This window comes from Xiphophorus couchianus, chromosome 1 (assembly GCF_001444195.1).
Source record: "Xiphophorus couchianus chromosome 1, X_couchianus-1.0, whole genome shotgun sequence".
Classification (NCBI taxonomy): Eukaryota; Metazoa; Chordata; class Actinopteri; order Cyprinodontiformes; family Poeciliidae; genus Xiphophorus; species Xiphophorus couchianus.
In genome coordinates this window covers 13223125-13238147 of record NC_040228.1, presented here as the reverse complement: position 1 = coordinate 13238147, position 15023 = coordinate 13223125, and the positions used below count along the sequence as shown (strand labels likewise).

Sequence of the window (15023 nt, the reverse complement as noted above, 5' to 3'; positions counted from 1 at the left end):
TGGAGCAGTAACCCCATCATCCGTTGAAGTGTCTCAAAGTGAAAGCTAAGCTAACTGAGGAGGCTGAGTCACGCTGGGTCCTTTCTGGGCTTCCCCCTTCTCTGATCCTCCGCTCCTCCCCTTCTGTGGTCTAGGCTCATGAACTGGGTTCGACCGCTGGTGGCATGTTGGAACATGCCTTGACTTGTTGTGCTGTCTGGGTGAAGCACACAGAGAAAGAGAGAGAGAGAGAGAGAGGAGGCACAGAGAAAGAGAAGAGGCTGGTGGTCAACTGGAACCTTGTGTGAAGTGACCCTGCAGCGCCCTGCAGATTTGGGTGGATGGAGGAGCTCTGCCGCCGCCTTATTCCCTGGTGAGTGTGAATAATCGCTTCTGACTTTAATGTTAGAACTTATTTCAATAACATGGTTCACTTTTGCTGTATACAGAGCCAGTTAATCGTGGAGCATTTCACATTTTATACCATAAGGAAGTCAAAAAGAGCTGGCTCTAAGGCCTCAGATAGGCTAAATCAAGGTTGTGAGTTATTTAAATATCAATGGTTAATTTTAAAATGACAGCTTTCGGTGTTGTGAAAGTGTCTTCATAACTAGAGAAGAGGTTGCTGAATGTACAGGACAGCCAGGCAAATTACAAAGTGCCATGATAACATTTGTGTTAATTCTGAACTAAGAGAAATGTGGAATTAGCAACATTCCCTCTTCAAAGCCTGGAGCAGCTTCTACAGCTTCTACTTAAGAGTGATGATACACTCAAAGTGTTCTCACTCTCAAAAGAGAAGTGTCGTCAGCGCTTCTGCAAGATTGCACTACAGTGTACACAGAAACGCTGATAAAACCAGGACGGGCTTTCCACGTTGTCACTCTCATCACATGTTATTGATAAACTCAACAGAGAAATCACATTGAAACGTCTGAAAAGTGAAAAGTACACAAACCCCTCAGTGACCGTTCACCGTCCGGCGCACTATGACCCGTGTGTTTTACACGAGCCTACCATGACGACTGTGTGTTTTCTGTTCACCATGTGTACGGGCCATTAACCCACTCCTCTCTGTAGAAACAGAAGGGATTTATTTACACTGGTTACCAGTACAAAAGCATGGCAAGATTGTTTCTAAACTTCGGTTTCAAATGGTTTTAATTTTCCATCATGCAGCTACAAGTCCTTTTTTGTGAAGTCAGAGGAAATGTCTGAGTGTCCGGCTGTCGAAGCATAGAGTTACACAGCAATGCCTCTCTCCCAGCTGCTGCAAACTGAAGGTCAGCTGGCTGCAAAAAGCCCCCGACACTTTTCCCTGTAGCGCTATGGAGTCTAAACCTTCTGCGCCACAGAACAGAATCGGCAACTTGAAAGTACTCGACTGATATTTTATTTTGTCAATGAAAAGGGCAAATATATTAAAAATGAATCATTTTCTTTTTACCTACTAAGCAATAAATGAATCAGCAACATTTCCAGGAAACGAGGTAGAAAATAAATAATTATTGTAGGTCTGCAATAGGGCCTTGGATGTGTGCTCTAATAAAAGATCAGGAGCCATAAAAAAAAGTTATTCCATTGTCCCCCAGGCCTCTGCACTAGCTTATGAAAAGAAAAACAAAGTCAGATGCTGGCAAATATTTCTGGTTGCAAAAAAAATATCATAGGGTAACTGTTTTAAAACTATTTTTAAAAGCTAAGAGTGGTGAGTCTTCCAAACAGCCTGACAAATTAAACTTACATTCCTGTTTAAAGAGCAGAATGGAAACTAAAAGATAATATTCTCTATAACAAGCACTAGAGAATTACTAACAAGTTTAGCTGGTTTTGTTGTTAAAATCAAAGACATAAAAGTCAAAATAACAAAAATAATCAATCAATATGTGAGCTTATTTAGCAGCCATCATCATATTTGTGTACTTTTGTTTTGAGTTAAGGCAATTAGCTAATATTTTATTATTTTTTTATTAACATAATACCAGTAAAAGCTCACATATTAATATGAGGTCACACTGCCCCATGACTCGCTTACTCACAAACAAAACGCTTTTCAAAGCACAGAAGCAGTTATTATTTATTGCTTCTGATTACGCTGAATTAAAAGGTCTCCAGCCTCTAATTTATAAATTAAAAGCTTCGCTGCTATTCAGAAACCTCCCTATACAATAAATACTAACAGCTTTGTCAGCCATAAGATGATTATGTGAGCACAGGGACCAAGCCAGAGAGACATGACTACTGAGCGCCGTGAGCCGACACTAGCGCAGCCGAGGAGCGTAGAGCGGCGCTGGAGATGAGGAATGAAATGCACGCCGCCGCTGGCTGCCACGGTGGAGCCGTGTTTCTAGCTGACACATTCTGAGGCCTGACAGCAGTGGGATCCAGTGTAGGTGAGCCTTGGTTCGGGTTAGGGTGTGAGTGTTAGTTCGTGTCAGTGCAGACGTGTTTTTTGCTCTTGAAAGGAAATGTCGAGGCCTTGAGTCCTCGACGCGGCTGTTGTGGGTTTGATTCCCGGACCCGACGATATTTGCCGCATGTCTTCCCCCCTTTCCTGTCAGCCTACTTTCATATAAGGGACACTAGAGCCCACAAAAAAAACCCTGGAGGGGAGAATAAAATAAAAATAAAAAATGCTAAATTATTTTCAAATGACTTACTTTCTGTTTACTTCCTAAGTAATAAGTTAATCATGCAATATTTTAATGAAGCAATGGATAAAAAAACTAATTACTGTAGGGTTGCCGATATTTTCTTTAATAAAAGAAAAGTTTACTTTTTACAGGCTTAAGGGAATCTTTCAGTTTTAACAGCATGTTTCCTCTCACTGTTAGTGATATAAATGCTTTGGAGGAGCACAGCCAGAGTCCTGACTAAAGTATGATAAAGGATCTTTGTCATTATACAAAAATTTTTGATGACAAAGACATCTTTCAACCTTAGACGACCTCATCGCCAAAGATAAATTGTCAGCTGGTCAGCATCTACAGGAAGGGCTTGAATGCTGTAATGCCATTAAAGATTTTTCCATTGATTATTGACAATAGCATAAGTGCTATTTGACATTTCATTTATTTCACATCCAAATAAAAGCTGTTCTTTTACATTGCTTCATAATTTTTTAAACGTTGCACACTTCATTTCCTATTAGAAACAAACTTCATGGTTGAACAAAAATTGTTGTAATCCTAATCTGCAAGAAGTATAAAAATGTTTTGTCCTGCCTCTATATAATAGATCAATACAATAAAATACAAAACAGTCCTTCGTGTTGAATCATAGTAAATTTATCTTGAACTAAATTTAAACGCACTGAATACCATGACAATTTCATCCTATGACTTAATCAATTTCATCCTATGACTTAATCAGGAATCCATCTTAAATTGTTGCGATTACCCACTCCCCTATTTATGTAACATAACCTAATTCATTCAATAAATAATTACTCATTAAATTAGTAAGCATAGAGTATTTTCATACCCAGTTGATTTAAATTTAAAAGATTTAAAAGTTAAATTCCACCTTCGTAGCCTTGAACGTGCTCTGAATGGATGAACAGATTTTGTTGTGTTGTGGACAAAGCGAGACCTCTGATGGTCATCGTTGTCTTTCAAGCACATTTACATTTCTCTATTAAAGAAAAACATTGTGAATGAACCAATGTCAATTAGCTGAGATGCATTTACCTATTGCAATCATCTCAAATGACAGTTTCAGTTGCTCACAACAACATTTATAAACATAATCTTCACAACTCTTTTTCTTAACGAGCGGAGGCTCTGTGCCGTTGCCGCTGTCTGAAGCAGAGCGGCAACCTTTCATTCATTTAGCGAGCAGAACTGCGTTTTCATTGGCATTCCTCAGCCCTGTATTAGGGATTACATCAAGGCCGGAGCAGGGAGGAATCCCTGTCGTCATGTGCTCAGCGAAGGCGGCGGCAGGCCTCCAGACAAAGACACAAAGGGACGCGGATGCAGCTGTTTGGCATCAGAAAGCAGGTCAAGAGGAGTCCCTGTGCCTCTCTGCGGACAGGAGAAGAGTTCTTCATCCTTCATAAAAAACAAATTTAAAAAGTGAATGTTGCAGAACGCTTTAGTAAAACGCTTAAATTATTTTACATCAGACAAGACCCAGCGCCTACAGGCACAAATCAAGCTCTGGAATTCCCAGTTGCACAAGCATAAACGTGTCATAAATTTCACAAACACGCAGTGGACGGACGACAAATATAACCCTACTGAAGAATCCAAATCAGAAGTCCCTCTTTTCCATTCGTTAGCAGCTGCAACGCCAGTCTCCAGTATTCCCGTTGTCCTGTCGGAGAAGCAGATCCCACACGGAGACAGCAGCGGTCAGCTGGCCTAAAATAGCTCTGTAGCGAGCGAAAGCTACTGATACCAAGGAGCGGGGGGAGGTGGAAAAAGGGGGACTTATTTGTTGTTCCTGAGGTACATCAACACACAACGGGTTCACTCGAGTGAACACAAGTAGGTGAGAGCTAAACCAGACCAAGGTTTTGTTGCAAAATCATGAGTCATGACAGATCTATTCTTAGTTCGCGGGTGTTTGTGTTTGCCCAAGTTATGCAAACTTCAAGTGATGCTGCAGAAAAAAGGCTGGAGGGATATGAAGTATCTGTTCAGAAACAAGCTCTGGGTTACAAGGAGGGAGCAAAGACTTTCTACCCGCTTGAATTTCTTATGCAATATGAAAATACATCCATTCAAAATAATATTCAATCCTTTTTCTTCCCCACATCTTCCATTCCGTAGGTCTTCTAGTGATTGGCAAAGCATCCCGACACCAAAAACCCGGGAAAGTGAGATGCAAACGTCAGCAGTGCCAGACTGAAGGGGTCAAACTGTGCGGCTAAAACCAGCCAAGTTCCTGCTGAGAGTAAGCAGGCGGACAGACGGGTGGACGGACGGTAGGCTGCGGCTGCTGTGGGTGTTTCTCTGGCAGTGTCTTAGCTGGTTGTTGTGAGGAGTGAGAACGAAGCAATCAGCAAGTATACTGCCGCAGAAATTCTTCGCAATAAGACGCCCTGGGATCAATGCTCGTCATGAGGTGCAGAGACCGAACAAAGGTTTTTCACATGGAAACAGACCCGAGCTGTAAACTCGAAATGGAAACGGGATCATCTGAAGACAGATGGAGAAAGAGAGAGAGAGAGAGAGAGCATGACTTTTTTTTATTACCAACATTTACATTGGGATGAAGGCATCGAACCTCTGAACTCTAAGCTGCAGTTCCATGTTCTTCTGCTGCCATCTTGTGACTGAAAGCAGCCTCTCTGCATGCTTTTGTTGATTAAAGTCCGCACCCATTTATTGAACCTACATCAATCTTTTTTTGTTTTTAGCGTCAAAAAAATATCTGCATGTCTTAATAGTACTAGATCCCTTTTTTTGTAAGCGCATCCTTCTTTGTAACCAAGCTTAACTTAATGTGAATATATCAAACTTATTAGCCAAGGCATTTCTCCATGTTATATATTTTAATTATAAAAAGGTTGTAATAAATGTTTCATAATAACTTATTTATTATTCTGCCTCATTTGTTTTGGGGAAAAAAAAAATGTTGTACTGTGTGTGAACCGCTCTGCCGTGTGTAAAAGCACCAACGCATCTGAAAAGCTGATGCTGCCAGGATAACAAAGCAGACTTAATGAGTGCAAATGACCCAGGTGCACATCAATTCAAAGACTCACTCAGTAATTACAGCTGAATCTATCTTGTTCCTCTGATGTTTTGTTTTTTGGCATACAGAATCAGAGGAACGTGAATGGAGAACACGTCACTGCTGCTCGTAATGCGATGCTGACTCTAATGCAGATGTTGCGCTTGCTGCAGTCTGCAAAAAAAAAAAAAAAAAAAAAGAGCCTGTTATTTCACTGCACTGCTGCAACCCAGGGGGGCCATTGGGGGCTGCAGGTTTTTTCTGAGCTGCAGTGATGCAGAAGCAGTAAACGCTGGCTCGCACACAAGGTCACTGCTTCGCTGCCTTTAAGCCTTCTTACATTTTAGATCTATGGAAACCCTCAAATTCAAGGCCAAGAAATAATTAACATCTGCTGGACACAAAGAACAGCAGACGTCGCTCATTAATCACAGAGGTTACGAGTCGTCATCTTATTACAGCGGCCCTGCAAGCTGCTTGATAAGAGAAAATTTTACTCTAGAGCTGAGGATGCCCATGAGCGGCACACCTTTAATTCAGTTTATGTTCTTGTGTTCACGTGTACTTTTTGATTTACTGGTGGAATGCTAATGTTGCAGATAAATTATAACAAATTGAAAGGTTTCATTTTAAAGTAGCTAATGAAACTAAAACGATAAGGAATTCCAGGCCAGTCAATTGTTGAACATTTTTCAATGGATGCAAAGTGCAGCATTAAAAACATTTCAAACCACTGGAAGTATATTAGATAACATAAAAAGAGCCATGCACATTGTTTTCTACATATCAGTAACACCCTTCTTTATACAGTTTGCATTATTAGATTTAAAAAAATGACTAAACTTCAACCAGGAAACATGTTTTCCACCAAGTAAAAGAGCTATAAATCCAGATTGTTAACAATAAAACATGTCTGAACAAGCTACATTTAAAGACCAAAAAGCCATTCGTAAATAACTCTGGACCTGCAACGTACCTTCAATCAATCAATCAAGTTTGTTTGTATAGCACATTTCAGCAACAAAGCAGTTCAAAGTGCTTTAAACACACACAAGACATCCTTATCCTGGGGGAAAGAAGTACTGACATCAAAGTTTTTCACATTAAAGGTATTTCTCACAGGACAAATGATGAGAAATTTGCAGCAGATCATGGCACCAACCCAAGAAATCCACAAATCCAAAGAAATTAAAACAAGTCAGTCTAAATAAAGCTTAAAGTTGTGGAACAGAAGGACACTGTACTAAGTTCTGCACACCCCAACCAAAATATATTCAATACTTTCTGGGTAGCACCAACCAGCTGTGTGCAACGCTCAGGTGCGATCCAAACAATAGATCGTGAAGGCTCTGCAGCCTCTTTTACATTCAGTTATATTCTAGTCAGGTGAGTTTCAGATTTCCAGATGATTTATTTTCTTTCCTTGACACAAGTTGACAGTTTCCATGAATGTGTGATTGGACTCATTGTATCTTCTGGTAGTTTTTATGGCTCTCCCAGTAAATTTCTCCATTCTTCTTGCCTACACCTAGATAAAGTCAGCCGATATAAAACATTGTTTCACATTTAAAGACTTACACTTGGTTTCATCTAACATTGCTATATTTTACTGTCTTTAAACTTTTAAACAAGCGTGCATTTGCTTTTTCTTCAACAGTGGAGTTTTGTGCAATGAGTGTTAATAGAGACCAAGATGGTTGCGTGGATTACTGCTTGTTTTGATAGAAAAACTGTACTTGGTAATTAAAAGTCTTTCTTAAACTTTGCGTGAGAGCTCGTTGGCTGCTCAATCAGTTTTCTCATTTTGATTCCTCTGCTGCAAGTCTTGTGGCCCAATACTTCCAGTGCTCACTTGAACATTCACAAGTTTATAAAAATCTCTTTAACCAATTTTGCAACAATATGTTTGTAAAGTTCTTGAAAGAGCCCTTTGCTTTTACCAATTATAAGACGAGTCTTCTGTGAAAAAGACGCAGTAGAAACAAAGCATAGTATTCCACTTTATAAAATATAACTTGATTTATGAAAGAATATGTTTTCATTTTTCAAATGTGTGAATCACAGGTTCACACTTAGTGTGAATTTCATATCAAATGCCCTCACAGAAATATATTTATTGGTTAAAATGTTCATCAGTGTATCAGTTCATGAGGAGTCTGACCAGTGCAAGGGGACACATTGTCCTCTGAGCTTTTAAGAAAAAAAGAAAACACAAAGCCATCACCAGTCACTAAGTAAATAAACTTCACTTAAAAACAATGTGTGATGAAGCACCTTTAAGTTACAAAGCACTTTTTAATGCAGCCCTTTTCTCTCTTTGTAGTGCCCAGAAGCAGCCTTCCTAATTATTCTATTGATTCTGACTTTTATGATCCACTAATGCTTACCTCAAGCAGAATCTGAAGTAAACACCTGCTGCTATTACCTTATAAAATACAATATGTCAAGAGGCTTACTGCTATTTTAAAAGGGTCTGCGCTTACTCAGGAAAAACCTTGAATAATCCCTCATCAATTCGGTCTCATGTAACTACGTCAAGTTTAGTTTACAGATCAGATAGGAGCAAAAATGCCCTGTTTTGTCCAAAAACTGAAATAAGCTTGCTTCAAAACGTTTATGTGTTCCTCTGTTTTCCAAACTAAAACTACAACTTTATTTCGATTCACTAGTAGGTTAAAATATGTATATATTTATTTTATTTTTTTTAAGTTGTATGAGCTTTTTCTGACTTGCTGACAAAAATTAGGTGAGATTCAGTGAAATCGAACTAAAAATGCAACCAGAACTAAATATTAACTTGGAAAACAAAAGTCAACACCGGGAAAGTGAACCAATGAGAGAAGGAGATTCAAATGCAGCATGTAATGACGGACAGAAAAATTATTTTCATAAATATAAGGTGACCACTGCCCCGTAGGCCCCATTTGGTGACGCCACTGCTAAAATGTGAAACTTTGAGATGTGGAAAAACAATTTTTCTAAACATTTTTCTTGATTCGTGGGTCACGTTTTAAAAAAAACAGATGTTTTATCCGAAACGTCATGTGTCACACGGTGATACAAGAGCTGTAACTAGCTAAGTAAAAAAAAAAAAAAAAAAAAATCTGCGGACAAAAATAAACTTGTTTCTTCCCTTTACCAGCGGACTGACTTCTGCTTTGGGTTCCGGTTGGTGCAAACAGTAGGCGTGCGGGGAGGGAGGGCTTAGACGCTGGGCGAAAAAGTTTTGTTTGCCTCGTCTGGACTGGAAGTTTTAAACTTACACTGCCTTCGAGGGAAATCATGATCACATCTAGCACTAATCTGCTGCTCCCAGAAGTGTTTGGCCAAAGTCTGATCTAGCAGCCAGTTTTCGCTGTAAACTATGGCCAGCGGGAACCAGACAGAGGTGTATTTGTCGGAGCGGGTGGTGGTGCTGTGTACCTGCGCGCTGTCCGTCCTGGGCTCCTCTCTCATCATCCTCACACACATTATCTGGACGGACCTGAGGACCACCCCGCGGAGGCTGCTGGTGTTCCTCTCGGTGACCGACTGGCTGTCGGCCGTCTCCTACGCCTTCGGAGTCTGGAGCGTTTTCCGCAGCGACTCGACCGAGTGCGTCGCTCAGGGAGCCATATCCACTTTCTCGAACACCAGCAGTTTCTTCTGGACCGTGTCCATCGCCGTGTACCTCTACGTCTTCATCGTCAGGTCCAGCCAGAGGGTCGCCGACAGCCTGGTAGTGCTCTTCCACCTGGTCAGGTATGGATATGGCCGTGGAGCCAGTCTAAGCTAGCTGTAAACGTAGCTTCCCAGAGAAACCGAGCGCAGTCTGGGGCATGTTGGGAAGTTTTGCGGGAAAGCGGTTAAACTGGCAAATACTGAAGTACGACTTTTGGCTTGATTTATGCCTTAGTTTCAAATGTCATATAGGGTTTTTGCTAGCATTAGGAATGGGAATATCACTAACTGTACTAGCGTAAAGTGGAGCTGCTCCAGCGCGTGCGGTTTCCATGGAAACTCTTTGAAAGTTAGTCCAGGCTAGGGAGAGCAAGTCAGTCACCGCCTCCATGCATTGCATGGCAGGCACCTATTGTTCTACACCCAACGGAACGTCTCTTTGTTTTATATCTTTATTTATTTTTCTCCCATCACCGTTAACGCGGCTCGCACCGCTGCGTGCACCCCCACAAAAGTGGCGTCAAAACTGTGCGTCTCGATGCCGAGAAGGGAGCCGTTACTTTTAGTAGGATTCCGAGTTACGATGGCGACGTAAAAAGCGAAAACGAGCCAAAGTTTCCAACTGCCGAATCGCAGTCGCGTCAGCCAACACGACCCGACAACATCCAGAGCCTTAAGGAACTCCTGGCAGGTCTCGTCCACCCCGGGGGCCCACCGCGCCACCGAGGAGCTTTTTAACCACCTCGGCGACCTCGTCCACAAAGATTGGAGAGAGATTAGAGAAACCTGCAAACAGGAAACCCATCAAATCTTTTTACCTTTCAACCCCATAATTTTATTTAACTGAACACATCAGGACACATGTTCAGTCCCAGTCACATTTCTTCAGGCTCAAAATGGTCAATAATTACAGTATCTCTTCTGTGAGTTTTTTCATCTTCCAAATTCGTTATTTTTAGCTCCTCTCCAAAAGCTTTCGTGGTTCTACCATGTACAAACCAAAACAGTTTGAGATAGATAGATAGATAGATAGATAGATAGATAGATAGATAGATAGATAGATAGAAAACTTAGTTTAAGTTAAAAAACAACAACATTTGAGGTAACTCACATTGACTCTCCAAACTAGTTCTGCTTTTGCTTTTGTTTTCCAGCTGGGGCGTTCCTCTGGTCATCACTGTCACCGCTGTGTGCCTCAACAAGATCGGCTACGATGCATCAGAGGTGTCTGTGGGCTGGTGCTGGGTCAGGATCCAGGCTCCGGATCGGGTCTTGTGGATGCTGCTGACTGGAAAGATCTGGGAGTTGCTGGCCTACCTCACTCTTCCCGTGCTCTATATCTTGATTAAGAGGCATATCCACAGAGCGGTGAGGGGTCCATCTGTCTGCAAATGTGTGCACATGTTTTCTGATTTAACTGACAACTATTTTATTTAAATAACTTCTGAACCTGAAGAGGAAGAGTTACCTGTTTTCCTTGTCCATCATGACTATATACAGTAGGATCTACTGTCTTTAAGCAGTTATTATAACATATTCATTTTTATTAATTGAGCTGCCATCATTTTTATTAGATCACAAAATGTAAGTATTTTTCTGATTCCCAATTTAAAGGCTGTGCAAATTTCTTTATGAATATTTGTATTTATAGTTGAATAATTCAAACCATTAATCAAGAAATTTTGAACTTTTGATTGTGGAAAATATGAAATTGATAAAAAAAAGAGAAAAGTTTGGCAACCCCGATTAAAGGAGAAACATTGATCACAAAGTAAATTTGGACTTTTAGTTCAAGCACCAAGCCAGTCTAAACCCAGAGTTAAGTGACCTAACTTCATCTGAATGATGAATTGGCTTTATTACAGCATCTGCAGTGTCCCTCCCAATGTCAGGCTGTAAATAACAATCTGTCAGAAAATCTGAGCCGTTGTTCTTGATGATCCATTGCATTCTCATTTTTTTCCTGTTCTTCTGTAAATCATCCCCTGATCTGTGGCCTCTCTTTGGTGCAGCATGCGGCCCTGTCAGAATACCGTCCCATCTTGGCCACCAGACCTCCGTCGCAGTCCTTCTCCTCCATGGCAGATGTCAAGCTAACTCTCATCCCCATCATCTTCATCGTCCTGCGCATCTGGAGCACGGTGCGCTTCATCCTGCTGCTGGCTAACTCTCCGGTCAGACAGACCCCGGTGTTGGTCACACTACACGTGAGTTTAAAGTCTGAAAATAGCTGCTTTTAGTGGAGATGACGTCCTTTCATATTTAGTCATTTTCTTCTGTTGTCTGATGTATTTGGCAAGCAGCACATCAGCATGGGGGTATGTGTGCGATCATTAGCTGATGTGCTGTTATCCTGAGTGTGAGATAGGATGTGATTAAATCCATCACTCATCATCCTGCAGTTTCTCTCTATAGACCAGTGGTTTCTGTTTGAAACTCCTTGCAACAGAACATGTGTAGTAAAAGGAAGACTTATCAGTAACTTGAATATTATTATTCATCGGAGCCGTTCTTTTTCTAGGGTGAAATTAGCAATGTTTAAGAAAAAAAGCGAAAATCCAATGCATAAGTTTGAATTTATTGTGGATTTTCTCTAATCAACATAGACTCAACAATATATATATGTGCTCAAACATATTCTAATATTTGCTCAGATGTCCCTTATTTTTTGCACCTTTTGTAGCCATCAGCAAGCTTCTGGCATAACTCTGGCTACATTTTGGACCACCGTTCTTACAAATGTTCAGTACGGTAGAACATTGCTGAAGCTTAATGTCGGCCAGTTCTGATGTGTGTTTGTGTGGAACATCCAGCTCGGTCCAGATTAGTTGCTAATTTGTAGCGAAGAAGAAGAATTTGGATGAAGTCCTCCTTCATCATTCCAACAACTTTGTGTACTGGCTGTGAACAGGCCCTCAGCATCAAAGCTGCACAAAATAACGCAACATGCAATAATGTCTACAAAGACGTCTGGTGATGGAAAAATCTTCTTTTACAGGCAGTACCCTGCAGGCATCTCCCAATGTGTTACTAGCATATGGAGCCTGAATGCATGCATAATACCTGTGGTGCTGTGGTGGTTGCATCATACCCTCAGCATGATGCAACCACCGCCATGGTTGGCAGTTGGTAAAATGTTCTTAGGGTTTAATCATACGCAAGAAGTGCAGTTGGATGAGTTGAGATACTCATCCAACCGCACTTCTTGCGTTTGCATCTAAAGACCTGTCTTTGTCTCCTCTGATCATAAAGCCGTTCTCTGCAAGCCATTTGACTCGATCATGTTGGTAACTGCACATTTTGCAATGAACAAAGCGGGCTTGTACTTTATTTTGCTTCTTTATGGAGTGATGGGTTCTGTCCCTTGTAAAAGACCAAGTATTATTGTGTAGCCACATGCATTATTAAAAGCCCAACATTAATTCAGTGTATGTAAACATCTCTGTCACTGTAGTTGTTTGGCTTTTTTTGTTACATTTTACCACTACAGCTAGTTCTCAGTTGTTAAAGACTTAATGAAGAATGGTTGTTGTGATGATGTGTAAAGGTGGAGTGTCAGAAAGTGGCGTTAAATTGGAAAGTCGAATTTCTTTTAAGTTCGGTCTGATATATACAGCATTTTTATAACAACTGAAAGTAACATGGTTATTTGATTGACTGGAAAATACACAATATTGCCCTTTTAGGGACTATATTTCTACATTTAGCCATCATAGGATTTTAAAAACTGTGTAAAAATATAAATAAATAAAACAAATAATTTTTCCAGTTTTCTTGGTCACTTAAGTGTCTCTCTGCTTATTTTCTGCGTCCCTTTAGGGTATCGGTAACACGTCTCAGGGAGCAGCCAACTGCGTCATGTTTGTGTTCTTTACTCAGCCCATCCGCTCTCGTCTCTGCACTACGCTCTGTTGCTGCTGCTCCAACTGTCGAGCCGAGGCGCCGCACTTGGACGATACCCCACAGCGGCACCAGGCGAGACGGGACTCGAGAGGAGAAGAAGAAAAGGACGGTGCCAGTGGAGTGCAGCGGGAGAGATGATGCCTCGCTCTGTGACCAGTGAAACCGGGCTGAACCGCTGAGGTGAAGGAAGCGGTTGAGCAGGAAAGCCTTATGAGAGCGCGGGATGGAGATGCTGCAGATGCATTGTCTAGGTTACATACTTGCACTCTGGGTGTTGGGTTGATGCTACCTGAATTACACTGATACTTACCTGAGCACTTGATGACTTCTTAAAATGATGTTTCACTTATGGTTCTTCTACTATGCCTCTTGAGTCTGTTACACCAAATGAAGGACAAGTTACTGTAGCACCTCTGTTTATCATGTACTGTAACAAAGTTACCACTGTGAAGTAACGGTTGGACAATCTTCATATTTTGTCCAACTGATTGTGCTTCCAAATGACATAAAAGAAGATAATCTGCCAAAACATCTTTACTCTGTTGATGTCACTGATTAGAAGGTTTCGCATTACTCCAAATGTGCCTGCTGGACTTGAAATGTTGTTTCCTCTTATTTTAAAATGTCTTATTCCAGTCCTGCAGCAGGATGTTCGGTACTGTATTTCCATACTGGTGTGTGCTTAATCTATCTTCAACTAAATGTTTCTGCAACCAGAAAACTATGTTGGAATGTGAAATGAAACTAAGATCAGTATAGTGGGTTAGCATGGGTGAACTGAATATGATACAGATGTATCTGATGCTATCATGATGCCAGCAGATGTTGCAACATGTCCTAGTTTAATAACTCATTGTAAGGATTTAGAAACTTTGAATTCCAACTCATGATGTTGTAACTGTGCTGTTTTCTAACTTTTGTTCAGAAATAAGCTGTGGAATATTTTAGGGTCTCCTCCGCTTTTACTTTTTCTTTTTCCCTGAGACAAATCGGATATGTTCTCTGGCCAGTTTAACATCTACACTCCTATTGTTGCTTTGTACAGTGTAATTTGCAGTGTAGAAAAACGAAATAACATCTTCCTTAAAGAACTTTATTTCTAGATCTTGTCTGTGCTTTTGTTTTTTTTCATAATTTTAAACTGATGAGCTCTGGTCACCCATTCATTGACTGCCACTAAATAATTAGGTGATTGCATTAATTATTTTGGATCAAACTTATGCACAATCTTTAATTTGAGGCTTGACATACTGTATTTGTATTGTAATACATTTCTACTGTTCCTCAGCATGTTTTTTTATATTGTAGATGATTAAAACCTCCAAATACTGAACTATTTATTACAGCTGCATAGCATATCAAATCTCAGTCATAAACTCAATGTCAAGGTGTGACGTTTTCTTCCATCTTATATTATAAATTGAGTAATTTTTGAAGTTTCTTCCTAAAGAGATGCTTTAAAATTCCAGTTCGTTCTGTTCTTATTGGCATCCGCGGTGCAGATATTTAAACAGTTTGCAATAATCTAATCTTTAATTTCAGTATTTTCAGAAACTAATGCCGGAAGAGGAAAGAATATGTGAAAGTCAGTGGGTTTTATGCAAGCCAGAAAATAAAACATGCAGGGTTTTAACTCACAATAATGCCAAAAATAATATGTGTGAGTAACTAGACTGTTCTTATGTTATCTTTTGCTATGTCTGCTGTCTGTGTGATATTTTTGCTGTGTCTGTGATTGTGGCTGTAGCAAATCCAGTTGCCTTATGGGGACAATAAACTTTTCTACTGCTGATACTTAA

The 15023-nt window shown here is 40.5% G+C and overlaps 1 protein-coding gene and 2 long non-coding RNA genes across 3 annotated transcripts in view; 2 read left to right on the top strand and 1 right to left on the bottom strand.

The window, feature by feature from the left end:
* LOC114142846 (uncharacterized) overlaps positions 1 to 5521 on the top strand; it is a 9903-nt gene extending 4382 nt beyond the window's left edge. Inside the window, exons 3-4 of the long non-coding RNA XR_003595120.1 lie at positions 135 to 352; positions 4755 to 5521. This is a non-coding gene — a long non-coding RNA (uncharacterized LOC114142846). The remainder of the gene's footprint in view (positions 1 to 134; positions 353 to 4754) is intronic.
* Positions 1 to 9214, bottom strand: part of LOC114142851 (uncharacterized) — a 23677-nt gene extending 14463 nt beyond the window's left edge. The window contains exon 1 of the long non-coding RNA XR_003595121.1: positions 9085 to 9214. This is a non-coding gene — a long non-coding RNA (uncharacterized LOC114142851). The remainder of the gene's footprint in view (positions 1 to 9084) is intronic.
* gpr157 (G protein-coupled receptor 157) lies at positions 8834 to 15023 on the top strand. The gene is made up of 4 exons (XM_028014345.1): positions 8834 to 9402; positions 10476 to 10689; positions 11334 to 11528; positions 13141 to 15023. The coding sequence occupies exons 1-4, from the start codon at positions 9026 to 9028 to the stop codon at positions 13360 to 13362; spliced, it is 1008 nt and encodes a 335-aa protein (XP_027870146.1). The 5' UTR covers positions 8834 to 9025; the 3' UTR covers positions 13363 to 15023.